This window comes from Cervus canadensis, chromosome 11 (assembly GCF_019320065.1).
Source record: "Cervus canadensis isolate Bull #8, Minnesota chromosome 11, ASM1932006v1, whole genome shotgun sequence".
Classification (NCBI taxonomy): Eukaryota; Metazoa; Chordata; class Mammalia; order Artiodactyla; family Cervidae; genus Cervus; species Cervus canadensis.
The window spans coordinates 20,917,855-20,945,835 of record NC_057396.1 but is presented as its reverse complement, the minus strand read 5'-3'; the positions used below and the strand labels follow the sequence as shown (position 1 = coordinate 20,945,835).

At 46.9% G+C, this 27,981-nt stretch overlaps 1 protein-coding gene across 9 annotated transcripts in view; it reads right to left on the bottom strand.

Annotated features, from left to right (window-relative positions):
* Positions 1-27,981, bottom strand: part of NCAM1 (neural cell adhesion molecule 1) — a 346,079-nt gene that overhangs the window by 71,983 nt on the left and 246,115 nt on the right. For all 9 annotated transcript variants that reach the window (XM_043481158.1, XM_043481156.1, XM_043481163.1 and 6 more), the window contains exons 2-3: positions 2,205-2,279; positions 306-524 (exon numbers count right to left, since the gene is read on the bottom strand). In XM_043481158.1, coding sequence (XP_043337093.1) covers positions 306-524; positions 2,205-2,279 — 294 coding nt within the window. The remainder of the gene's footprint in view (positions 1-305; positions 525-2,204; positions 2,280-27,981) is intronic.

The window sequence follows — 27,981 nt, the reverse complement described above, 5'->3', positions numbered from 1 at the left end:
CATCTCCTGCATTGGCAGGCAGATTCCTTTCCTTACTGGAAAACCCTTGTATAGAGTACCTCATGAAATAATACATTTAGTTTGAAACCAGTAGGCCCCCGCCTGCCCCCCCTCCAAAAAACCCACAGAAAACGATCAAAATAACCCATATTGGAGCTCTTATCTTGATGCAGAAAAGACTTAGAGAAAAGCAGAAAAGAGGCCCAGTCAAGTCCTGTGTTCCACCCCATTCTCTGCTACCTGTGTTGTCTTCCCGGCCAAAGGAGAGGTCAGGGAATACAGAAGGAGGAGGAAGGGGGTCTTACGGAAGATCTTCACGTTGACCGTGGCCTCTGACTCGGTGCCATCCTCCGCAGTGACCACGCACTTGTAGATGCCGGCGTCATCGATGTTGGCGTTGTAGATGGTGAGGGTGGAAGAGGAGTCATCGTTCCACACCACCGAGATCCGCTGCTGGTTTGGGGTGAGCTTCTCTCCGTTGGGGGAGAACCAGGAGATGTCTTTATCTTTGGCATCTCCGGCCACTGAAGAGGGAGAGATTATTTTCAAACCACTGATGCTGAAAAGACAAAGAGCCCTCTGGGAGACAGTAGGTAGTTGATAAGAGCTCCTGAGGAAGGGCTCAACAGGTTTGATAACGAGGTGGGAGGTGTGTGCGTGTGTGTGTGTGACCATTCATGTTGGTCGCTTCTGTGTTTGTTCTGTTCTAATATTTGGAAAGAACTCAACAAACATTGGTGCTGATATTTCTCATAGTGGGCCTATCCCTAGTGAGGGAAGAGATATTTGTTGAGGACCCACTGTGTGCAGGCACTGAACTAGTAGCTTATAGCCCTGCAGACTGTGGGGCAAGGGGAATTAGTATCCTGGATCTGAGCTCAAGGGCTAGTTGGTTAGCCAACTCATCAGCTTGTTTTCAAGGGCTTAGATTCTGGTCTCCTAAATAGAAGATGAGATACCGGCTAGTCTCGGAGTGTAAATTCCAACCACTTTTGCTCCACCACCTGCCTGCACAAACTGGCGTTTCAGCACACCGCCCCCCCCCCGACCCCCCTGCCCCCCGCCTCAGACAGGCAAACACATCTGCTGAAATGCTTCAAAGAAGGTAGCCAGCATCGCCCATCATCCGTTCCCCAGGCAGCGCAGAGGCTCGGACACGGCTGCTGCTGAGCTGTCCAGACACTGAGCCGGGACAAGGGCCCTGGGATCCTGGACGGTTCTCACACAGCGTCCTCTCTGCCCAGCGCCCTTGCCCCGCCTGCATCCCCACCCCACCACCTGGCACAGATGCTTAGTACAGAAATGCAGCAGCCCTCCTTTCAGGGCCCATCATGTTTTCAACAGATATCGCCCTTTGCAAGATGCGCTGTGGGCTCCATGGTGGCCTCTCCGGCTCGTTTCAATAGCTGCAATGAAGGCAAAGCTGGAGGGAAGACATCCAGCGGCCATGAGCCGCCTCATCCCGTGCAAATCGTGACAGCATTTCAAACCCCTCCCTGCCGAAAGCGGCTTGCTGGATGTCAGCTTACACCTAGCTCAGCTCTTTCCTGGTCCTTTCATGTTCCCAATCCCAGGCATGTCACATACAGAGACTCCAGAACCTCACAGGAAGCCTTTCCTCTGCAGGACATTTCCTGATAATTAGCTGAGCTGTGGAAATGGGATATGTTTTCTAAACAGAAGACAAGGACACCAGGTTTGACAAATTCTGAGCTCTGGTGCAGGCAATGGGACAGAATATTGGAATTCACTGGAGAGCTGGAAAACCCAGGACGCCTGTCCTCACCACAAAAGAGATGGCTGCACTCAGTATTTTTTCAGGCACATTTTAGGGCTTCTTGTGTTTTCCTGCTCCGGGAGATTCTAATAATCCAGACACCGACCCACTGAAGCATTCGTTCTGAAGCAGCCCTGCTCTCCAGTGTCATTCACGGAACTCTGGAGGCACCCAGAGCAGGGGTCTGGCGGCTGTGTTGACCTTCCCAAGAAAATCCCTCGATCTCCTCCATCACCAGGTGGATGTTCACAGGGCACATTTCACTGTACCGGGGCAAACTTGGTGAGGGGAAGGGAGATGGTCTGAGCACTTCCCAGGTCACAGGGTGAACTGAGATTCCAGGCACACCATCAGCCCATCAGATGCAGCTGTGGCCTCTGCCCTGCAGGGTGGGTTTCCTGAGACACAGTGTGATAGGGGTACTTGCCTTGGCACAGGAAGAATTTGGACTCTCCCACGCTGATTTCCCCTTGGCTGGGAACAATATCCACCTGCAGAGAAACTGGAAAAGACAAAAAGTCCAGTTTAAACGTGCGTTCGCAGTTTTGAGATGGAAACTAGAGCTTTCATTCAAAAACGGAGTCTCCTCGCCCACTTCCAGAAAGAGCGAAGAGAGGAGGTTGTTTGGGTTTTGAGAACGTGTCATTACAGTTCCTCACACCAAAGCCAGGAGTGGACACGATCCAGGTCATTTCATGTGCAACTGCTGTCCTCTATCAGACGGTGCAGGCCGCCCGGGAGACCTGGGGTGAACGCTGCCCTAAATGTTCCCGACCTTTTGAGAAAGCTTAGCGTCCTGCTTCCAAACAGCAGCCCTTCATTCATGGAAATGGCAGCCCAGTCAGTTGCACGTTCATCATCAGCCTGAAGGGTCCCCACAGCTGTGTTCAGAGGGAAGCCTGCTGTCTGCAACCCTACACAGGGCTTCCTGCCACTTCCCCACACCGTAGAGCTTAACCACCACAAAGGATTCGACGTGAAGATCCAACCTAATTTTGGGGGAGGGGATGCCAAACAAACACTCACCTCCCTTGCGACTATAGGACCAATCCACCTCTTTGTGTCAGAGGAGACAGCGATCAAACATGGTCACCCCGATCAGTCAGTCACTCTTTTACAATGCTGGAGTCTCTGCCCCGTGGCCCCCCTGCATCCCTTGGCTATGACACTACATTTGACTTGAATACCCATAGGCTCTATCCAGCTTCCCAGGTGGTGCTAGTGGTAAAGAGCCTGTCTGCCAATGCAGGAGACATAAGAGACGCGGGTTCGATCTCCGGGTCAGGAAGATCCCCCTGGAGGAGGGCATGAAACCCACTCCAGTATTCTCGCCTGGAGACTCCCATGGGCAGAGGAGCCTGGCAGGCTGTAGTCCACAGGCTTGCAAAGAGGTGGACATGACTGAAGCAACTTAGCTATGCATGCACGCATGCTCCATCAGTCCACTCCACCCATTAAGACGAAACACACTGCACCGGATCTCACGGATTCCTGTATTCACCCGGTTCCTCAATTATCTGCTTAAGTCAGATAACCATTGCTCATGAAAATGTATTCTTAGGGTAGCAGAAGTGCTATTATTCATTGGGATCCAACTTCTTTCTGCCTTTCCTCCTCTTAGGTAAAGTAAATCAGCAAGCTAAAGGCTAATGGACATTTGGTTGAATGCATGAAGCGTCTGCAAGCCGGTATGAAGGAGGAGCCTGGACAAAACAGACTGAGTAATAGAGACTCAGCAAGCCCTTCCTTTTAACAGCCATTTTCTCTGCACAGTAGAGCAGAGGGAATACTCGTTGCCATGGTGACGGACTTGCAGGCAGAGCCACTGTGGGTCTCTGTCTGTGCTCATTTGATGAAGCAACCACGGTTGTACTCAGTGAAACACAGGGATCAAAGGGCCTGCTTGGGGCGGGCAAGGGGGAACGTGGGGCAACATATCCACCAGGGGCACAGCCTTCTTCGCCATCCTACAGACAAAGCATCCCACGGAAAAACCCAGCAGAGGCTGCAGAGAAAGGGATGGTTTGGTGGGACAGGAATGGAATGGGGAGGAGTGAGAAGTCAGGAACAGGCTGGGCGAGGATGCTGAGCACGCCACTCTGAGAATATGAAGCAGGAATCCAGAGGCTTCCAAATGCCAGCTCAGAAGAAATATGATAGGAATGGAGGGGCCGCCTGTCTCTCGGCAGTCGGTTTGCTTCCGATTACTCATTTGAGACCTAGGACGGAATTCTTCCTGAGAGCAATGAAAGGTCTTTCCCCTACCTTTCGTGAATTTCGCCTGCAGTGCGCAGCGCTACAATGGATTATTATTTTTTTAATTGTAAAAAATTAATTTAATTGGAGGCTAATTACTTTACAATATTGTAGTGGTTTTTGCCATACATCGATGTGAATCCTCCATGGATGTACATGTGTCCCCCATCCTGAGCCCCCTTCCCACCTCCCTCCCCATCCCATCCCTCAGGGTCATCCGAGTGCACCAGCCCTGAGTGCCCTGCCTCATGCATCGAACCTGGGCTGGCCACCTGTTTCACGCTACAGTGGATTATAATGTGGGGGCCACAGCACCGGGGGTGGGGCAGGTGTGTCTGGTTGTGGCTGCTTTATTCCATCACTCTCCTCTGGATGGATTCTGGATGGATCTGAGCAGGAGGGGTCCCAACCATCACCATGTCCCACCTCCTCATTTTCTGGTCAGAGAAGAGTGGTACGGACTTCCCTGGTGGTCCAGTGGTTAAGAATCTGCGTTGCAATGCAAGGGACATGGGTTTGATCCCTGGCTGGGAAACTAAGATCCTACATGTGTCAGACCAACTAAGCCCTCAGGCCACAGCTAGAGACCCTGAGCATCACAATGAAAGATCGTGCGTGCTGCAACTAAGACCCAATGTAGCCAAACAAATATAAAAAGCAACAACAACTTTTTTTAAACTAAAAAAAGAAAAGAGAGGTAAAGTGACTTCCCTAGGGTCGTATCTAGTGAGAGCCAGCATGGCCCCAGAGTCCAGGCCACCTGGCTCCCAGGTAAGTGTTCTTTCCATTACATAATGCTGTCTTTGCCAGCAGAAGATAAAATGTTTCCACTCAGTTTAACAAACAATCGATGCATATCCCTTAGCAGAAGAGACCAAACCCACGGTATATTGGGGGAGCACAGGGCCCTATAGGAGGGGGCTACAAGCCTGTACCACCCATCTTAAGGCCACCTGGACCTTTTCAATCCCTATCTGTGGCTCATACTCCACAGAACAACAGGCCTATGAAGCCCAGAAGCTGAGCCTCGGCCACCCGTCGCCGAAGTAATGGTCCTTTCTGGAGTTTACTGGGGCATTCTTTGGAGAATTAGAAGCATATTTCTAGCTTGGAAAGTGTGCTGGCCCATATGCTATGTATTAGCAGCCAGCTTCGACATATGGATCCTGTTAGTCTCACAGAGCCCTTATTGCTTTGAGAAGGATTTTCTTATCCCAAGTGAAAGAGCAGCCTTCATTTTTTTTCAGCTCTTTTCAAACAGAACATGACTCTCAAGGGGCAGGAGAACACGGCAAGGCTGAAGAGTTTCCATCCTCGAATATGGCTGGTGTCTATCTCTGGGCCACGGACAGAAAGGAGAAACGAGCATTACCAAGGAATTTCCAGCTCCCCCAGATCCCAGGCACACATTTATCATCACAGACATTTTTTTAAAGAAGAGATATCCATTCAGACGCCTGCCCTTTTGCACACATGCAGAAGACAGTGATTTCTCCTTCTAGACACCAGTCAAACCCGGGCCAGAGGAAGCCCAGACTCTCTGGAAACTCAACCTTGGATGTTTTCCACTGGAGCACAATGGCTGATTATTCTCCCCCAAATGCAAAACCATGAATTATTAGGTTTAATAACGGAGAGTGGAAATCCTGCTCCAAGTCCCAAACTTCTTCCCTCCACTTATTGTGGCCTTTTCCTTTCTTAGGGTATTCGTCTTCTCACTGTTCTCAATAAAAATTCCTGTCTTGACTTTCACCTTTCTCCAGTTGCAAATATAACCGAAATTTCCTCACCAGGCCTCACTCAGACCCTTTAGAGGAACTCTGAAAACATGTGTCCCAGAAAAAGTATCTCATGTTTTGCTTTGCAGAAACATTCTCTGTGGAAACATGGTGTGTTATCTAGTCATCTTAGATGCATCCAAAGATACACACTTATAAACACAGGTGGGTGGACTGGCTGGGACCCTGGGGCAGGCTGTCAGTGTCCTCCCATTATGGAAGACAGTATAGAGATTCCTCAAAAAATTAGGAATAAAACTACCATAGAACCCAACAACCCCGCTATTAGGCATATACCCCAAGGAAACCATAACTGAAAAAGACACATGTGCCCATCACAGCACTATCTACACTAGCTAGGACGTGAGAACAACCTAGATGTTTATCGACAGATGAATGGACAAAGCAGCTGTGGTAATATATACAACGGAATATTACTCAGCTGTAAAAAGGAAAGCATTTGAGTCAGTTCTAATGAAGTAGGTGGACCTACAGCCTATTACACAGGGTGAAGTAAGTCACAGAGAGAAAACAAGTACATATTAACACATACACATGGAATTTAGAAAGACGGTATGATGAACCTATTTGCAGGGTAGCAATGGAGATGCAAACATAGAAAACAGACTTGTGGACGTGGCAGTTGGGGAGGGAGAGGGGGGATGAATGGAGACAGTAGCACGGAAACATGTACATTACCACCTGTAAAACAGACAGCCAGTGAGAATGTGCTGCATGACTCGGGGAACTCAAACCAGGGATTTGTCACAACCTAGAGGGGTGGGGTGGGGTGGGAGGGAGTTCCCAGAGGGAGGGGACATAGGTACACCTATGGCTAATTCATATTGACATATGGCAGAAACCAACACAGTATTGTAAAGCAATTGTCTTTCAATTAAAAACAAATATACTGAAAAAAACAAAAAAGAACCCATCCACCCCCTACCCAAGACCTCAGGAAGCTGGTTCAAACTTTCTGGTTTACAAAACACACTTTGTTATTTCCCCTGAGACTCCTGACAGTTCTGAGACATAAAAAGGCCAATAGGATTGTCCTCATTCTATAAAAGAGAGAATCAAAGCTGAGAGAAATGAAATAACCTGCCCAGGGCAACTCAGCTAGTAAGTAGTAAAGTCAAGATTAAAAGTCATCTAATTTCAAGACTCCAGCCTTTCTCCCTACACTTCACAGCTATCATTAATCTTTTGTTGGCTTCCTAATGGTCTCATTATTATTATTACCTATTAAGTTACCATTTGCTCTTTCTAAATTATGGGCTAGAAAAAATCATCAAGTTGTTGTCATCATGTCTACTCCGGATAATTATAACGGGCCTCTGTGTTCACAGATAACCACAGCACTGTGTGTGTGCTCAGTCGCTAAGTTGTGTCCACCTCCTCGCTACCCCATGGACTGTGATGTAGCCCGCCAGGCTTCTCTGACCATGGGATTCTCCAGGCAAGAAGACTGGAGTGGGTTGCCATTTACTCCAGGGGAATCTTCCCAAGCCAGGGATCAAACCCATGCCTCTTGTGTCTCCTGCATTGGCAGGTGGATTCTTTACCACTGCGCCACCTGGGAAACCCAACTATAGCATTAAAGTTCCCATTTTACAGATGGGGAAGTGGAGGCTCAGAGCCCTAAGTAATGGTAATGATGGATCAAGATTCAAACCCAGGCCAAATGACATCCAAAGCCCCAGCCATTTTGCCCACCCTGTTCTATCCCTTGCAAACAGATAGAAAGACCTTCTCTTGAGAATGGAATGAGTCCCTTCTCCACATCTCATTTAGAAAATAAAATAACCCTGTGAGAGATGCATATGTTTTAAAATGTGTTTTCTACCTAAATGTCTTTAAAAAATAGATGTCTTGTTCTGAAAGATATGACAACTTGTTTAGCAAACAGCCTCAGGTTGAAAGAGGAGTTCTGTGATTTTCGAACTCCCTCACAGAAGCAAGCTTTGAGATCTTAGTTGCTAAAGAAAATTGAAATTTCAGTTCTAAAAGGCGCTCAGGCACTTATCAGAAGAGATGGGATCTTCCTAAGCAAAACAACAGGAAAAAAAAAAATTCTGATTTCAAAACAGACTCCATAGATTTCACCTGAGTTAGCAACTTCTTGCACCAGTTTAATTTTATTGTTCTTTTCAGAATCTTCTGTGCTTGAGGAAGCAGGGGCTGGAAGCAGCAGGTGAGCCCAGGTCTCTCCCATGACTGACCAACATACTTTCTTGTTAAGCGATTATAAGACACTGGCTCCTGAGAAAGACAAACTGCAGAGATGAAGCAGGCCCAGGGCCGAGGGAGGCACACCTGAGGAGCATGTCCTGACCATCAGTTATGAGGTGGGTGAGTGATGGACGATGAGTCTGATCAGTGACTATGTATCAGACAAAGAGGTTTTCCAGAACCTATTTAACAAAGGCTAAGGACTTTTGAAAAAGGCACCAAAATCTAGTTCTACATTTATTTTGTCAGCTATTGTTCTAGAAATGAGTCTTAAATAGCAATGTACTTAACCACTAAAGGAGACTTATTTTTTTTTTTACTTTTCAAATGATGCTAAAGTGTATTTCGTTCGATGGACCTGTGAGAAATCCAGATGTCAGAACAGGAGCGTAATAACAAAGGTATCCCCACGTGCCTAGACAGTCTGCCTCATGGTCAGCAAAGTACACGAGGGAAGACAGGAGGGTGACTTCAAGGATAAATCAAAGAAACGCAACAAACGCAAAACTGAGACTAACATGGCGATCCTGCAGAGTGGTGAAGGCCATGGACTCCAGGCCAACCCTCAGCTCTACCATTTTCTAGCAGTGTAAGCCTGGCCAAGTTATTTAACCTCTTGGAACCCGTTTCCTTATCTGTTAAATGGGGACTAACAGAACCCTTATCAGAGGGTTGTTGGAAAGATAAAATGAATTAATACATGTAGAACAGTCTCTGGCACCTAATACACCTTTAATATTTGTTGTGTATTATTAATAAGCCCCTATCAATAACCTTTTCCAAGGAAATTATTTTGATTACTATTTTTGCAAAAAGTTATGTTTACCTTTATGGTTTTAGATAAAGTAACCTTCCAAATCAGCCATGTGGTGGTCAGGTGGACCGATTCCATGCTCTACATTACTTTAAGATATTTATCTTGCCTGTCAGAACTTCACTGGTATAAAAGATGACTGAATCCAATCAAAGCCAGAAAACCAATAATGTAGGCACATTAGCCAAGTCACTTCACCTTAGTTTTCTCATCTGTAAAATAGGGATGATGATAAAATTGAATTTGTGTTGTTGGACTGTCATGAGAATTAAGCAGTCAGGAAAGACTCATGGTTAGGAAGTCAGGATATGGAGTAAGAGGCTGGGGTCTAAATTCCAACTCCAATACGTAGTAATCCTGAATTCTCAGGAGGATCTCAGAACCCGTTCTCCATATTTGTAAATGGCCATAACAACTCAGTTGATCTCATGGGGATGTTGAGATGATTTAGAAAAGTATGTAAAGTTCCAAACACAAGGTCAGGGTTGTGTTGGTATGTTTCAAATGACAGTACATATATGACAGTTCTTGGACATCATACACACACACACACACATACACACACACACCCCAAACAAAATACCCTATAATGTTTGTAATGAGAATGAGATAGCAGGACCTCTTGTAGACTACTGCATTCGACTGTCCAAAGTCAATTAAGGGATGTGTATGTGTTAAGATTTATCCAGTTGCAGCCAGTGAGGGCTATTCTTCATTGTCATATGCAGGCTCCTCATTTCAGTGGCCTCTCTCACTGGGGAGCCCCGGCTCTCGGTGTGTGGGCTTCAGTAGTTGCAGCTACAGGCTCTACAGTGCTGGATCAGTAGTGGTGGCGCACAGGCTTAGCTGCTTCGCAGCATGTGGGATCTGCTCGGACCAGGGATCGAACTGGTGTCCCTTGCATTGCAAGGCAGATCCTTAACCACTGGACCACCAAGAAAGCTCCTGTCTTTTTATCTATGTGTATGTATCATACACGCAAGATCCACTAGATGAGACAGTGTGAGTGTATGTGAATAGAATAATTCAACTTGTCAGATTGCTGTTGCTAGAAGAAGCAGCTGGACATAGGTAAATTTATCTCATTTTGGGAGAGAAAAACAAATAAACAATTAAGGATGACAAAGGACTTGCATGTCACATCCTTGATACGTGAGTCTCACAATGCTGGCTTGAGCTCCTATTGACAGCAGCCAAGTGGAAGAAAACGAGGTAGACTGTTTTACTTTCGAACATCAACACAAGAGTTACATGCCAGTTTAAAGGAACTATAAAATACACATTCTTACACATTTTTGGCTTCTGATTCTGTATACTGGGCTTCCCTGGTGGCTCAGAGGGTAAAGCGTCTGCCTACAATGCAGGAGACCCAGGTTTGATCCCTGGGTTGGAATGATCCCCTGGAGAAGGAAATGGCAACCCACTCCAGTACTCTTGCCTGGAAAATTCCATGGCTGGAGAAGCCTGGTAGGCCACAGTCCATGGGGTGGCAAAGAGTTGGACACGACTGAGCGATTTCACTTTCACTTCCTCATAATGGCAGGCCATATTCTGATTCCCACTGGAAGCATCCTCGCTGTCTAAAGTGGGTTCACAGCAGCAACCAAAATCATCCAGGAGTCATACTCAAGGCTGCCAGTCCTAGTTAGGGTCCCATCTATGTAAATGCTGAGAATTCTATGTAATTTTCATTTACATCAAAACACCCAGAAACAATCTACCTGGGGTTTGTAAGCCAACTGAGATAAGTTGATAACCAAACCCTTGGGACACCCTCTGTGTGCAGTCCCCACAGGACCCTGGGTCCCTGGCTTCCCCCCGTATGTCAGCCAGCCTAGAGAGTGAAGGAAGCCCTCAGGAAAGCCACGGTCTTCCCTGGCTGACAACACCACTCAGCAGACTTCAGAGCAGAACTCAAGACTGGAGGAGGCAGAGAAGAAGGGTCTTGGTGGTGATGGTGCTGGCAGCGGCTCTATGGCTTAACGCCTTAATGCCTTCTGAACGGAGAAACCAGAACTTCTGGACGAAGACAAACCATATAGACAAACTGCAAGTAAGATACAGATTTTTCTAAACCAAACTCAACTTGGCTCATGTACCAAGTGGGTTTCCCATGCCTATCACTTTAATAAAGCCACCAAAACAGGACAATGTTTCATTACAAAAGTGATGCAGTGAGAATTCCTGATGAAAATTCTCTTTAACCTCCTCAAACCTCAGGACTCTGCCAGAGTGACGGGGGGAGGTGTGAGAAAGGGGAATATAACTTCAGAATTCTTAAGCTTTCTATGTAATATGATAATACAGCTGCCTGTGTGCAGGCTCAGTTGCTACATCATGACCGACTCTTTGCAACCCTGTGGAGTCCTCCAGGCTCCTCTGTCTATGGCATTTTCCAGGCAAGAATACTGGAGTGGGTTGCCATTTTCTTCTTCAAGTGATCTTCCAGACCCAGGGATTGAACCTGTGTCTCCTTCATTGGCAGGCGGGTTCTTTACCACTGGGCCACCAGGAAGCCCAATAGAGTTGATATTATAAAATTATACTAAGGAAGAGAAAGCATTACGCATCGCTATATAACTGAGGTTTGGATGATTAATCTGATATCCTGTTACCCCAAATAATCTATCCTATGAAATTCTAGTAGCCAAACAACAGAAACCAACTCTATTTCTTAGCAAAATAAATTACATGAGTTGCTGGGAACCGGGATAACTGGGTCCTGGCTCTGCTCCATGGGGCTGGCTTCAACTCAGAACACAGAGCCAAGGGAGATAAGGGCTTCGGCTTTCTTGGCCTCCCAAGTTCCCTGGGTCAAATTAGCATTCCATTGGGTCTGATTGGACGGTTTTGTTTTACAGAACTAAGTCAGTGGTTTCAAACCATGGTTGTCACCCCTATGAACTACCTAGAAACTAGAAAACTTGATTCATATCACATCACATAGTGTCCTCGTGCTCTGGTTAAAGGGCAAGAAGATCTATGCATTGGTTTAATCTGCTCGGAAGTGATAGATTCATGCTATTCCCCAGGCTGTCACTCCACAGCCAACCTCTACCTCTAAGAAAGTACACAGTTCCTACTGGGAGCATTCTGAAGCATCTAACATGAGTCAGAAGAAATGACTCAAAGGGATATTAACCAGGAGCACAACCCAAAGAAATTCCACACGATAACCATGGTCAGACACAGGAAAGAAGCCAGCCAGACCCTGATGAAAGGAGTTTTGTTGGTTTGCTTGTTTTAACAGGGGATCATAAAGGAAGGAGAGACATTGAAAAATTTTCTTAAATCTTTTCCCCAAAGTAGCAAAAGGTCAGAAGCAGCCCCAGAGAGCCTCAAAAGGGCTAGATTCCAGACCAGGAGGGACATATTTCCCAGGTGGGCATTAATACTGTCTCCTATAGTCCACAAGAGGGGAAGGCAGATATCTTTCATAGTCCCCACCCTGGGAAGCACCTGTCACGTGAGGGCAGGAGTGTGTGCCAAGAGGTGGAAAATGTGGACTTCTGTCTTCTGCTCCACCGGATTAATTCATGGGCAGGGTTATAGAACCATTTAGTAACAAAGAAGGTTTGAGCCAGGGGGACCTGAAACGTGCTCTCCAACCCCTACATTTTACAGATGGAAAACGCAGGAGCAGAAGTCTAGGGTCCCCAGAGCAAAGTTCAGGGGCCATGGGGTTGGGCCCACATGCTGACTGCTGACCTGACGCCTCTTCTTGTTTCTCTGTCTCATTTGCTTTGCATCCTCAGTAGCTCTGTCACCGACTGTTTTCCCTTGCTTGGTTTGCCCTGGTCTCACCTTTTTCCCTAAAGAGTGAGAGTCATCACTTAGGACTTCCCTGGCAGTCCAGTGGTTAAGAATCCGCCTGCAGGGTACACAGGTTCCATCCCTGGTCTGGGAAGATTCCACATGCCTCAGGACAACTAAGCCTGTGGGCCATTATTACTGAACCCATGTGCCCTAGAGCACATGCTCCGAAGCAAGAGAAGCCACTGCAATGAGAAGCCCACAAACCACAACTAGAGAGTAGCCCCTGCTCCCGGCAACTAGAGAAAGCCTGCATGCAGTAACGAAGACCCATAGCAGCCAAAAATAAAAATAAATTGTAAAAAAGAGTCTATCACTTGGAGTTCTGTGCTTGTGCTCAGCTGTGTCTGACTCTTTGCAACCTCATGGACTGCAGACTGCCAGACTTCTCTGTCCATGGAATCTTCCAGGCAAGAATACTGGAGTGGGTTACCATTTCCTACTCCAGGGAAGCTTCTTGACCTAGGGATTGAACGCATGACTCCTGCATCCCCTGCACTGGCTGGTAGATTCTTCACCACTGTGCCACCTGGGGAGCCCCAGAGACTGGCCTTAGTAAGTGCAGCTGTATTAAAAAGCGGAGACAATACTTTGCCAACAAAGGTCTGTCTAGTCAAGGCTATGGTTTTTCCAGTGGTCATGTATGGATGTGAGAGTTGGACTGTGAAGAGAGCTGAGTGCTGAAAAATTGATGCTTTTTGAACTGTGGTGTTGGAGAAGACTCTTGAGAGTCCCTTGGACTGCAAGGAGATCCAACCAGTCCATCCTAAAGGAGATCAGTCCTGGGTGTTCATTGGAAGGACTGATGCTGAAGCTGAAACTCCAGTACTTTGGCCACCTCATGTGAAGAGTTGACTCATTGGAAAAGACCCTGATGCTGGGAGGGACTGGGGGCAGGAGGAGAAGGGGATGACAGAGGGTGAGATGGCTGGATGGCATCACCGACTTGATGGGCATGAGTTTGAGTAAACTCCGGGAGTTGGTGATGGACAGGGAGGCCTGGTGTGCTGCGGTTCATGGGGTCTCAAAGAGTTGGACATGACAGAGCGACTGAACTGAACTGAATTGAGGAAAGCTGGACAAACAGCTGGTGGTCTACCTGTCCTGCCCGAAGCTCATTAAGATAACTAGTGTTGCCAACACCAGCCCACTTTTTAACTGAAGCTCCAGGTCTCTGCTTCCTTTTCAGACAATCTTTCCTGCCATTTCCCTTTTATGGGCAGACTGACTTCAGGCCAGCACCTTGCCTGAAGTTGAACGACCCACTCCTTGCCCTGAAATGTAGGGCAAGGACACAAATAGATGCTTGGAACTCAGCTAAGCTTCTCTAGATAAACAACATAAAATCTATCAACCTGCCCCAATAACCTAGGCCTTCTTAGTAAATTGCTGCATGTGATCTGATAGCTTCCAGGATGCCCCTGACAATGCTTCCTTAGGTCTGCTCTTTCGAAAACTTGCGTTGATAAAATGACTCATCCAACTTCTCTTCTTCCGGCTATAAAAAGGTAATGATACAAGGCAGATGGTCTCTCTCTCTCTCCCAACAGCTTTTGCCAACATGGCAAGAACTTGGAATTATATCTTCCAATATTTGTCCAGCTGTTGTTTGCAGATGTTATATTCTTTACACTGAGAAAATAGAAATTTAGAGAATGCTAGCCTGCAACTTCATCCTTAAAATTTCAAATCCTGTCCATGTCTTTCAAAAATGTCCTTATGTGATCATAGCTTTAAGCACATCTGGGCTATTGAAGATACAAAGGCTTACAATCTCCCAAACAACCAGTGCAAAAAGCTGTTAAATTTAGTTTTTGTCAAGTGAAAATTTCACATTCTCAAACCAAGATATATTGTTCATATAGACAGTGATTATTTTGAGCCAGTTCAGAGCACTTCAACGAGTTCATGTAATCCTCATAATAACCCCACGGGATAGGTACTTGGGGTTATTATCCTACTGGACAGATGAAGTAGGTTATTATCCTACTTTACAAATGAAGAAACTTAAGAACTGAAAGATTAACTAATAGCCCAAGGTCACAAAGCTAGTAAGAGGTAGAGCTGGGACGGGAAGCCCAGGCAGATCCAGCTCCACGGCCCTTGATCTTAAGTATGTGTTACATAAAGTTGGCTTTAATGAAAGTCAACTTTCGTGAGAAAGGGGTTGCTCTTGTGCTGGGTGAACTGGGAGGCAATGTGCAAGTAGGAAAACACTTTCTCCTCGGGGAAATACTGATTCTGAACATGGGCTCACTGAGGCTGCTTGAATTCGGAGCCCACCGGGCCACACTCCTCTCCCTGTTCCAGCCCTGCCTTTGTCTCTACACTGAAGCCTTCTAGCCACCATCCCCCCACCCCCGACCAGCAATGGTCCTGGCATCCGTGCCAACAGGCAGCCACCAGAGCTCAGCCACCAACAGGGATCAGGAAGAGGCTGTGAGCTGGACATTCCATCTACGGGTCACTCCTGATTCCCCCAATTTGGATTCAGGGTAAGCCATATCATCCCTTATTTAAATGTGAGTATTAAAATTATTCTTTGCTGATATTTAAGTTGTGACTGGCTCTTTACTCCTCGGTAGGGTGTGTATCTGAGTTGGATTATTCTCATCTAACTACTCAGCCAGTGTTCTCTCAAAGCACTCACTCTCCGTAAAAGGTCATCTGTAGAGTGTCATGGTAAAGAATTCCTAGTAGAGGTAATACTCTTTTCAAGGGGGTGGAGAGTCCATTCCCCACTCTCTTAGCCAGAGTTACCCCTCACCAGACAGTGCCTGACCTGTTGATTAACATGTAGAACCATATTACACAGAATAGATAGAAAAAAACTCAGCTATTAAAAGAATAATAATTTAACAAATAATATATCCACTATTCTGGGATAGCTTTTAAATTAGGGAACAAATAAGAAAGCTATCATTTGGCTCCACTACCAATTAGGGTAGGAGTTAAAATGTCATATCCATTATTGTGGCTTATTAAGAACTCAGACATGAGCATAGTCCCAGCCCAGGTGGGGTGGCAGAGAGAAGGGACCATGGTGCCTCAGAGGGTAAAGCGTCAGCCTGCAATGCGGGAGACCTGGGTTCAATCCCTGGGTGGGGAAGATCCCCTGGAGAAGGGAATGCAACCCATTCTAGTATTCTGGCCTGGAAAACGCCATGGACAGAGAAGCCTGGTGGGCTACAGTCCATGGAGTCGCAAAGAGTCAGACACGACTGAGCGACTTCACTTTCAAGAACTCAGACGTGAGCACAGCCGCAGCCCAGGTGGGGTGGCAGAGAGAAGGGACCATGGCAGAAGGCGGCTGTGCGGTGGTCCTGGCGCATCTGAGGTACATCCTGGCTCTGAGTGTGTGGTACTGCTTCTGCCAACCTTACGATCCATCCCTCCATACAATTATCCAGAACATGACTTTCTCTCAGTTAAAAGTCCTTTGACTATATCTGCGGCCTCCTTCTGTCTTCACACAGTGTGATTTCAGGGACCCAGAAGAGCCCCTTGAGACTCCCCAGGCCCAGGCTGGTTACTGATACACCATTTTCATTCTTGGTACTTCTATCTTACGGTGTGTGTGCCTAGGAACAGCTAGCAATTCCATGATGCTATCAGTTTTTTCAACTTAAAATGAATGAAAGATGTAGATAGAGTTCATTTGGGAGGGCTGGGAAAACATGGTCTGTCAAGTAGAAGTTGGGAGGTTGTCAGGGAAACGTTCAGTCTTGTTCAGGCTTCAGAAGTAGGGGAGCGGGCCTCCAACACTGGACCACATACCTGCCTACAAGCAGACCAGCAAGTCAGGTGGCCCTTCAGATGAGAAAGGGAGTGGGTCTTGGAATCTCTTAAGCCCCTGAGGGCCTGGCCAGCCCTGCTTCCCCCTCCCCACCAGGGTCTAAGAAGTCTTATGACCCACAAGGTGAAACAAACAGCATTGTAAAAGTTAAAGGAAAACCAGAGCTGCATTTTTCTGTGCAAACTAATGACATCAATTTGTGGTCTGGGATTATAAGCGGGAGCCCCCAAATTGCAATTTGAAGTCTCACCCAGGGGACGGATGCACTGCCCAGGACCCGTCTCTCACCTGAGACTCCAGATTGCTATTAATGTGGGATTTCTCAGGGCTATTCAAGTGTGGATGTAGGTGTCAGCTCAATTTGGTGATGTCTACGCAGTTACTTCTCTCTATTGTTTCTATTTCTTTTCTTTTAATGACTGTATATTGAAATTAAGAAAATGATCTTCTATAAAAAACTGAAATTGTTTACTTGTGTGTAACAAGTGGTTTCTTTTGTTAACGAATCCTTTGAATGTAAAACAAAAATAAAACATTCGGCAAAATATAAATTGGGGAGAAAAAACAACCAAATGTATGAGGCTCCCACTCAACTTGGTAGCTGAGACCATCCACGTGTGTTAATTATGCTCCTCCCTTGCCCAGAATAATGCTACAACTCTGAAGAACTGCCAATAAGTCATAAACATTAAATATGGAATGGGATCCTTATGATACCCTTTATGGACTTTGGTTTGGGTTTTGTTTTTGTAGTAGGGTTTTTATTTAAGCAAGCATCACTAAGGTCTTTCATTATTCAGTTAGACTCCTTCCCTCCCCTAATTCAAACCCAACTGTCCTTGACAAACTCGCTTTGCTTTATCTGATAGGCAGGAGAGTCTTTGAATCCCTGTCTGAGAAATCAAAGACAGAAAGATTAAAGAGAATCCCCCCATGGCACCATGTCGTAATGGCCTTTGATGCTCAAGGACTAAAATAAGTGGGATCCCAAGGAGACAATTCAAAGGTCAGAGGCAGATATGACGCTCATCCATGAGAAACAAACACAAGCCAAACTCGTCTGATGGGGGCAGAATCTTTTTGGAAGGATTTCACAAAGGCAATGTGTCTTAACTTCCCCTTCAAGGTGACAGACTCTAGTTCTGTGAGCAACTTTAAAAGTCAACTAACTAAACCCTTGTTCCTGCATCCTTATCTCAAAAAGAAGGAAAAGCCTGCCAGGAGACAAATTCTCTTTATGGGAAATTCATGGAAAAATTCCTCTTAACTTCAGGAGACTAAGCCCCTTTCCTGGCAAAAGGAGTTTAGTGTCCACTGTGATCCTGGCTGGTGGGTCCAGCTCCAAGTGTAACACAAGACTTGGGCAGGACATAGGGTAAGACACACACACATACACACACACACACACACACACACACACACACACACACGTGCTCACTCACTTGCTCCTTCCTCGCTTTTTCTTCTTGGACAGAAAATTCCTCTTGGGGACTAACTTCTGAACTTTGAAGATGATCAAGTCACAGCCTGGTCAAGTCACAGTGACCAGCAAAACTGGGTGCCTTCAAAAGAACTCAGGGCGCTAACCACTGAATTTTCCTTCTTTAAAAATAGTGTCTGCCTCATCAGTGGCTAAACTTGGGAGTGCAAGCACTCATTTCTGTTCCAAACTGGACTGACAGCTACAACACTGGGAAGCCCTAGACCCGTGGCGATCTGAACATACTTAAGTGAGTGGAGTTCACACGTGATGACGCTGTTTTGTGTTGCACGTCGCTTTCAGTTTCCCGACCAGAAACTCCCCAAACCAACTCCACGCTGAGAGCTGTAACAGTGCACACAGTCAAGGCTGCCTTAGAAGCAGCAGTGCATCTGTCTATCAGGATGACTATGTCGTCCTGTAACTCAGCCATCTCTGCATCGTAGATTGTGACAGAATGGGCTGCTCATTGCATGCATGCTGAGATCTCCCCAACAGGCCTATCTTTGGTCAAGTGGAATCCCTGTCTTTTTTTCCCCTTCAGTCACCTCTCTCCCCATCCCAGCCCACCCCAATTCTCAAGGCTGGCCTTCTGTATACTTCCACAAGACAGACAGACAGAAGTCCTACACACCCAACAACAAACTTGGCCAAAAATCAAAAGCACTGATACATATGGATGTCCAGTCCCATGCCTGCATTATACCTTACTTTGTAGCAGGCAAGCTGCCTTTATTTCTATAAACAAGTCATAGCTGTCAGCATCACTATTTGGCCTTTAAGATGCCAGTATCTTATCAATCAGTTCAGTTCAGTCGCTCAGTCGTGTCCGACTCTTTGTGACCCCATGAATTGCAGCATGCCAGGCCTCCCTGTCCATCACCAACTCCCGGAGTTTACTCAAACTCATGTCCATTGAGTCAGTGATGCCATCCAGCCATCTCATCCTCTGTCGTCCCCCTTCTCCTCCTGCCCCCAATCCCTCCCAGCATCAGGGTCTTTTCCAATGAGTCAACTCTTCACATGAGGTGGCCAAAGTACTGGAGTTTCAGCTTCAGCATCAGTCCTTCCAATGAACACCCAGGACTGATCTCCTTTAGGATGGACTGGTTGGATCTCCTTGCAGTCCAAGGGACTCTCAAGAGTCTTCTCCAACACCACAGTTCAAAAGCATCAATTTTTCGGCGCTCAGCTCTCTTCACAGTCCAACTCTCACATCCATACATGACCACTGGAAAAACCATAGCCTTGACTAGACAGACCTTTGTTGGCAAAGTAATGTCTCTGCTTTTTAATATGCTATCTAGGTTGGTCATAACTTTCCTTCCAAGGAGTAAGCGTCTTTTAATTTTCATGGCTGCAGTCACCATCCACAGTGATTTTGGAGCCCCCCCAAAATAAAGTCTTATAGAAAGCCATTAATCAGGAACAACCTTGACAACCAAGTCTCCTGAAGGGTCACAACTGCCAGAATAAATGGCTAGTAAAAAAAGCTCGCAATCCCATTAGCAGCCCCTAAACTCCCTTGGGGGCAAGGAATCCGTGTCTGAATTTCATCCTGTTCTCTGGAGGATAAGTGATTACTCCCTCTTTTCGCTTTTCTGCTATGGGGTCTATACATAGATTTACATTTTATGAAGCACTTCTCACTGAGTCTGTTCAGACAAGATGACATATTTTGAATAGCCTTTAAGATATGACCAAAACACACACACACACACACACACTCTCCAAGATCCCCAGTCTGCACAATGTCAATCTCAAAAGCCACTGAACTGTGAGTCATCTGCCTGCTTCCTGGGTGAGAAGAGGTGATGAAAACTCTGAGGCTTTCCTCCAAACCTCTAGGTGGCTTACGAAGCTGAAAACAAAAAGACAAACAAAAGCTACCACATTGAAGACTTCCTGCCCTTTATGTACCCTCTGTGTACCACGTCCCTTTTTGCCGAACCCTTGCGGCAAGGCTATTAAGTGACCAAAATGGGCTCAAAGCTTTGAGCTGGCCTTTGTCTTGGACCAAGACTCTTGTAACATCATGGGGGAGAATGACCCAGAGACCAAGAACTGAAATTAAGGGGACTGGATACAGCTTCCTCACAGCCAAATCCGCTGGAGTCTGACTTAGTCCTGCCTCTTAGCGGAAGGCCTTGCTGTACAGTTCAGAGATGGAAAACTCCATGAGAGACCAGGTGCAGAGCCACAGAGCTGAGAACAGGCCAAGGAAGAGAGCTGAGAACGGAGGTCAAGAAGGAAAGTGCCTTCAAGGGAGAGAAAAGAAGGGGAACGCCCTGGAGGACATGTGAGTGTCGCGTGATTAGGGCCTCGAAAGAGCCTCAGGAAGCAGCACCCGACAGGCTGATTCTGCTGTCGTCACACAGCCCCCCAGAAGCCACCAGCTGTGACGTCAGCTTCACACCCAGGGCGAGTGTGAGCAGCTTCCTCCCTCCTGCTGGGCACGCTGGACCTGGAGGCCACACTGGGATCTCCCAGGAGACCCTGTCTACAGGCACAGAGGGCTGGCACAGGCCAGATGGCAAGAAGCATGTGATGTTTCCTTACACTCTGCAGAAAGTGACCCTGCTGGATTCTGTTCTTCCAAGGGAAAATCAACCAGGATCACGGGAGGACTGAGCCTGCACTACCCTGGTCTTTACTGTCAAAATCTTGCCCCAGGATCCTCTGAGGTCAGGGAAGCCATAACAGAAAGGGATCTGGAAGTACAGAGGTGTGAAGGTCAGTCCCTCCTCCCTGTCTCCATGGCAATTAACTTGACCTCCATAACATCACTATCTTATAAGGTAATGCAGTAGCGTCTGTTTCAATGACTGAACTCCATTAAGGACTGAGCCTCTGCATCCTCAGTGCTCAGCACACTGTGTGCTCTAAAAGAGGTGCTGAATTAACTGAAGATCCTTTCTGATTATTCTTTCCTGAGGATCACAGGAATCTAACGGTTCTGAAATGTATGGGATGCAGGAGTCCAGGCCCCAGAATAGTTTCAGGTCAGGTGCTTAAGAATGACCTGGATCGCTTGGGAAAGCCAGATTTCCTTGCTGCACCCCCAAATGTACTGATTCAGCCCTGCTGCAGTGGAGCCCTGTGATTCTAATGTGAAAATACTCCTCAGATGATTTTGACATGTAGCCAAGTGAAGATCCTCTGGCCTACTCACCAATCTACCTGGTATAACTGATGAATTGCAAACATCAAACCCATCCAAACCCTTCAAGGCCCTGCCTAAAGTTGTTGCTTTTTTTTAATTGTATAAATTTATTTTTGACTGAGCTGGGTCTTCACTGCTGCGTGGGCTTTTCTCTAGTTGTATGCGTGTTTCTCATCGTGGTAGCTTCTCTTGTTTGGGACACGGGCTTGTGGGCTTCAGTAGTTGCTGCATGTGGCTCAATATTTGGGGCTCCCAGGCTCTGGAGCTCAGGCTCAATAGTTGAGGTACACGGGCTTAGCTGCTCCATGGCACGTGGAATCTTTCCGGACCAGGGATTGAACCCATATCTTCTGCATTAGCAGGTGGATTCTGTACCACCGAACCATCAGGGAAACCCACTGCCCAAAGTTTTTGATGTTCACAACCACTAGGTTGCCCTAATACTCGGCTATTTATCACATTAAGCAATGCAACATAGCTCTGCAGAAACTTCTATTTCATGCACTTCTTTTCAAACTGGTCACATTAGTTCTTTAGAAAGTATAACCCTGAACTCAAAACCAAGATAATAAACATCATGTTTTTCTAAAAGTAGATATGCCCTCCAATCAAAATGGATATAACAATAAAGGACAGCAAGTTACAGCTGGGTATCACTGCCCTCGACACAGAGTTTGACACTCTTGGGTTCACCTAGCCCGGGACGACAACCTGCTGTTACAAATGAAAGGTCTCAGTCACTGTCAGCGGTCAGCTGAGCAGTCTTGCCCTTGCTTTGCCAGGCTGGCTGGCCTGAATTGTTCTCTGCATGAGCCACATCGATAGCTCTGCTCTCCCGGATGAATGTGCTGGTCACTACATGGACGTGGGTGAGACATCTATTCAGGAATCTCAAGGCAGATCCCTGTTAACTGTAAGAGGAAAGAGAAGTAATGGGGGGCATGAGACAGCAGACACCATCTTCCTAAAAGGAGACTTCAGGCCTCTGAAATAAAAACAGCCTTTAGAAATTCCAAATTAGCTCTAAATCATAAAAGAAGATGAATTCCTCCTATAGTATCCTCAAAAGGTCAGATAAAAAGGAGACCCAGCCCTACTCAGCAGTCTTTCAGCCTAGAAAACATTCCAGTCCATGGTATTAGGAACTACCTGCCTCTTACCTTTATTCTGTGATACTGATGGATTTCAAACCTCTACAGGAACATTTACACAGGCCTCTCAATCCCCTGCGGAACCTGATACAAGAAAACTTCCAATTGTTTCAAACAATTCCTAGCTGAATTCGTCTTGCTTTCAAAAGTTGCAGAGTCCCAAGGACAAATCCACCCCTTAGATGTAAAAGATGGTGATTTATTCGTAATGTCTCTGTGCTCGCTCATTGATTTTTCCCCTTCCATACAACACAGGTGTCGCCTGAAAAGAAAAAGACACGAGGTGCCCCACGAACTATTCCCCGAATGTGGAAATTCGTAACCACTGCACAGATGCAGATGCCTTTGCACCCAACTTATAGATCTTTCTGCCCATTCGATGCGGATCTCTATGGCTTACATACTCTGTACAAACATATTCCCACATGCAGGAAACACAGAAGAAAATGTTCCCTGTAAACCCTTTTGTTTCCGCTATTTTAAACTATCAAGAGAAATTCAATCTAACCACAAGAGCGTGTCACCACTGCTCACTCTCCTGAGGACCCTGAGAGACCCAGAGGGACACCCCAGGTACCACATGGGGACTCATTTACCTTCCAAGGGGCCACTGAACATGAGCAGCGGTAAGCCCCCAATGCTTGGCTTCTGGCTGGTTAAATAATTCGTAGCTGAAAGCTTCCTGGTCTTAAAATTAGAAACTGATAATAATATTTAAGAGCTGACTCAAAGTGGAAGAAAAAAGGGGAACAAAGGAATCACACCAAACAGCCAGACTGTAAGCTACCTAGAGTGAGGTCGGATCTTTTCTGCAATTTCAAAGTGTCTTGTACTTAGTTTTATACCCAGCAGGTTCCAGTAAATGCTCTCCACCACCCGATGGCAACCTTCCTTTCATTTACGTTTTATCTCCCAAGGTGAAGATTGTTTCTTAAATGACTTGGTTAAAAAAAAAAAATGTATTTTAAAAACGCTTTCAGTGTAAATGCCTGGGTCAGTGCCTGAGTGAGGCCGTGAGGTCTGGCAGAAGGAGAATCCCTGTGCCCCTTACTGCCCACCCCAGAAGGAGATACGGGCTCTGGTTCTAATTGCCTCATTTGTGCTATGGCACGGGGCCCCCCGCTGCAAGGTTAGGATAAACCACAGAGGGAGGCAATGTGGGGAGGCTGGTGAAAAGGAAGCAGAAAAGCAGGGATTTTGTCTAACCCTCCCCCTAAAACACCTCCAGAATCTGAGGCAAGTCATTTTATTTTGCCAGATCTAGGTTTATTCATTTGGAAAAAGAAGGGGTTGGACTAAATGATTTTTTAAGTTTCATTCTATCCTATGGTTGTATGACTGAGGCCAAGGTGACAGTTCATCAAGGGGCGTCCCCATCTTCCTGCCAAGGTTGGCTTGTCCCAGTCCTGCCAGGTGGAGTGGGGGGCTTGAACCTGTAGGCACAGGCCCACCTGTCACCTGAGCCAACCCTCACTGATCCTGGCGGCTCATCAGAAGCCCCAGCCCTCCAGGGAGGCCAGCGCTGCCTCCTGAAGCCTGGGGTCCCGGAGTACTGAGGAAGTGCTGCCCTGAACTCTGGTCCAAGTCAATCAGACCACCGGGAACGCTGCCATCCCCTGAGCCTGGAACATCTTCCTCCTCTACACTCCACTCCTGCTACCTCTGTTCCCGTCCCAGTCATGCCTGGCTCCTCTCTCTGGTGAGGCAGAGATGGAGGCCTTATCTGCACCATGCAGTGGAGGGGAACACAAGCAAAACGATCCATGAAGTGCCTGGTACACGGAATAGATACCTGACCAGGGGTGGCCGTCATCCTCCTGATAACTGCATGTGTTGGTCACTCAGTCGTGTCTGACTCTTTGTGGCCCCATGGGATATAGCCCACCAGGCTCTTCTATCCATGGAATTCTCCAGGCAAGAATACTGGAGTGGGGAACCATTCCCTTCTCCAGAGGATCTTCCTGATCCAGGGATTGAACCCAAGTCTCCTGCATTGCAGGCAGAATCTTTACCATCTGAGCCACCAATGCAAGGCAGAGAAAGCACGCGTCTGGTAGCTATTAATTACACCATCAGAGCCCAGAAAATCAGGCTCAGGGCAGCCTGGTGGGTAAGCAGGCCCACTTCCCGCCCTCTTGCAGAACGCCGCTGACAAGAGGGAGCTTAACAGGTGGAGCCTGGCCCTTCTCCAGTGCATTCCCAGTCATCCTTGGACGCGTCACCATCTGGTAGGACAGTGCGTTAGAGACAGAAAACAAGGCGGACCATTCTTTTATCAAGACATTTACTCCCCATGGGGTACAGTAAAAAAGCTTGATGTTTCTTTAAGTGATAAGCTATCCCTGTGGACTTAAGGGAAGAGATATGCATAACTCTGAGGACAGTCTGCTGTATTTTGCCAAATAACATCATGACCACAAAGGCTCTAAGAAAACCAAGGAGCTAGAAAGAAATTGCTGTTTCCATTTGTCTTTCTTCCCCCTCTTCTCAGGTTTATGCAGTAGCAAGCTACTTAGACATGAGGATGTACCCCCAGGGCCTATTTCACGAAATACCTTCTGAAGGTAAAGTGGCCAAGCAATTTCCTTCCAAGAATGTTTAAACTCTGGAGGCTCATATGTCAAATGAAGTGGAGTCCCTTGGTCTAAACCCAGGTAGCTATCCATCAATGCAGTGAAATCAGAGGAGAATCAGAGAGGCTGGACCAGTCAAGCATCACCAGGAATCTGATTGCTTCTCAGGTCCAGTCCTGCTTCTGGTGAGGACAGGGAAGTCCACTTGGCCCAGAACCACATGAAACACACTTCCTTAAGGAAAATCTGGCTGTATCATTGTAGGCTTGTGTGTGTGTGCTCACTTAAGTCTGGCTCGTTGTGACCCTTTGGATTGTAGCCTGCCAGGCTCTTCTGTCCATGGAATTTTTCAGGCAGGAATACTGGAGTGGGTTGCCATTTCCTCTTCTAGGGGATCTTCCCAACCCAGAGGTCAGACTCATGTCTCTTGAGTCTCCTGCATTGCAGGCAGACTCTTTACCACTGAGCCATTGGGAAGCCCCACTGTAGGCTTATTCACACTCAAAGCAGATACTTGGGCGTCAGAACCTGCAACCCCCAAAGCCAGACCATGTAAGGCCCGCCAAGCAGAGCTCAGGGCATCCTGCTGACTTGGGCAGCAGGAGAGTGGGCAGCTTGGAGGCACGAGGCTGACAGTGTCTGAGACGCAGCCCGGGGATCTGCCCACAACACATAGGCTCACACCAGATCTCACAAATGCCTCCAAGCAGATTCTCCCAGCCTAGGAGGAACTGATTCTAGCAGGAACTTGTCTTTACAGTATTAGTGAAACTGAGAAAATGAGAGGCCCCAACAGAAGAATCGGCATTGCTATTTCAGATCAGGGATCTTATATCAAGTGATTAAGAGAAAAAGCCTATGAATGAGGCCCCCTGTATGGGCACAGCATTCACATTGGCAACCAAGTGTTTCCCTCTGGGTCAGACATCATCTCTGGCCAGATGATGAGGCCCTGTCCTTGCATACTCACTGATGGACCGGCTGAAACTTACATCCATTCTTACTCACTTTATAGATGGGAAGACAGGCCTCAAGAGGTCAAGTGAATTTCCCAACATTACACAGCTAATATTAATAGATGGGGGGCAGAAGGTGGGGGTGGAGAGCTTGGATTTGAAAACTCAGGGTTGCTCTGCTCCCAAGTCCACTTCCTTTGTCTTATACCATGAAGCCCACAACAATGCGGTAGGGCTTCCAATGGGAGACTGATTTCTTCTCCTTTTTCTAAGTGCAGGTCGGTGCTGTTTGTTCTTGGGGTAGAGAGAAGAAGTGAATGACAATGCTACAGGGAAGTCCATCTCTGCCAGTACATTCACACATCATACCCACACTTTCCTTAAGGGTGCTTTGCCCAGGGCTAGGTGCCTAGACATTAAGCTTTTTGAAAGGTCATTATTCCAGAAAATGGCCTGCGAGTCTTTTAGTACTAAATCTCATGCTAAGGAAAAACTCCACCCTATAGCCCTTATCTTTAGAGGTTTATCTTCTTCCTTTAGCTAATACTTCTCAAAGGAGGAATCCTGGGGATGACCAAATGTCTCCATCAGATACACTTTCTCTTGCCTCTCAGTTCCAAAGTTCTTTTTTACTTTAAAAACAGAATTAAAAAACAGTTATTTATTTATTTACAGCTGTGCTGGGTCTTCATTGCTGCGTGGGTTTTTTCTCTAGTTGCAGAGAGCAGAGGCCACTCTCTAGCTGGCGGTGCACAGGCTTCTCACTGTAGTGGCTTCTCTTGCTGAGGGGCAGGACCTTTAGGCACGAGGGCTTCAGTGATTGTGGTTCCCGGGCTCTAGAGCAAAGGCTCAATATTTGTGGTATAATGGGCTCAATGGCTCTGCAGCATGTGGAACCCTCCTGGACCAGGGATCGAACCCATGTCTCCTGTGTTGGCAGGTAGATTCTTTACCACTGGGCCACCAGGGTGTGTGTGTGCGTGCTAAGTTGCTTCAGTTGGGTCTGACCCTTTGCAACCCTATAGAGGTAGTCCACCAGGCTCCTCTGTCCATGGAATTCTCCAGGCAAGAATACTGGACTGGGTTGCCTTGTCCTCCTCCAGGGGATCTTCCTGACCCAGGGATCAAACTCACGTCTCCTGCGGCTCCTGGGTTGCAGGCGGATCCTTTACCACTGAGCCACCAGGGAAGCCCTCAAAACCCAAAGCCCTCAACACACTCATTTACGGCATCACCATAGTTCTCATCTGCAGGATGAGCCTGGAAGCCTCTTCAGGACAAGGGTAGGGTCTCCTTGTCCTTGTCATCCTCCAGGTGCTTGTTGCACCTGTCCCAGCAGATGTTCAAGGGAAGCGAGAAGCATTGAGAGTATCTGGCAGTGCCTGCCACAGCTGGTGTTCCACACACGCGGGAGTGAGAGCTAAGGCAGGTGCCGCTGCAGCCCTATGCTGCCCAGGACTCTGGGGTCCTACTCTACATGCTGATCCCAGACAAGTCACAGACTCCAGTTCCCTGATTTCTCCTTTAAAGATCTTCTTTCAAGAGATCACAGGGATTGAGCAGGAACATTCTTTGAATTGAGAATATTAACGAATTGGATTCTTCCCAAACTCCTTTCTCCTATTTCCCAAGATACTACTTGAAGACCCACTGTCACAAAAACCATGTGTCTCCATATTTTAAGAGACACAACTTAAAATCAAAGGAAGTCTCAGCATTTCATGCTAAGGAGGTTTGGTTTCAGACACCCTCATATGTCTTGCAATTTCCATGTGGTTGGTTCGAAGCTCTTTCTAAAATCGAACTGGTGACTGTCTACACTCTATATCACATGCCCCTGAGGGACAGGAGAGAAGAAATGACCTCAGAGTTGATAGAAAAGCCACATAAAGACTGTCTGGCAGTGTTCTTGTGAGTAAGAAAGACAGAGCAAGATGCCTAAATCATATATCTGCTCTCGCCGCTGCACCACTGAGTCCCACACAATAGACCTTTGGAAGCAGTCAGCTTGTCAGCATCCTGCCTTGCACAGTGGGTGAGCTGAGGCAAAGATAATTTTCCAGGCTATTTGGCTATCAACAGACACCAAATTGCTTAGCTGAGACGACCTGATTTCCTTCAACTTGCTGCAAAATTCTTAAACAAACTTTGTAAATGGAAATGTGTTCTCATTTTACTTCGCAGCTAAATGG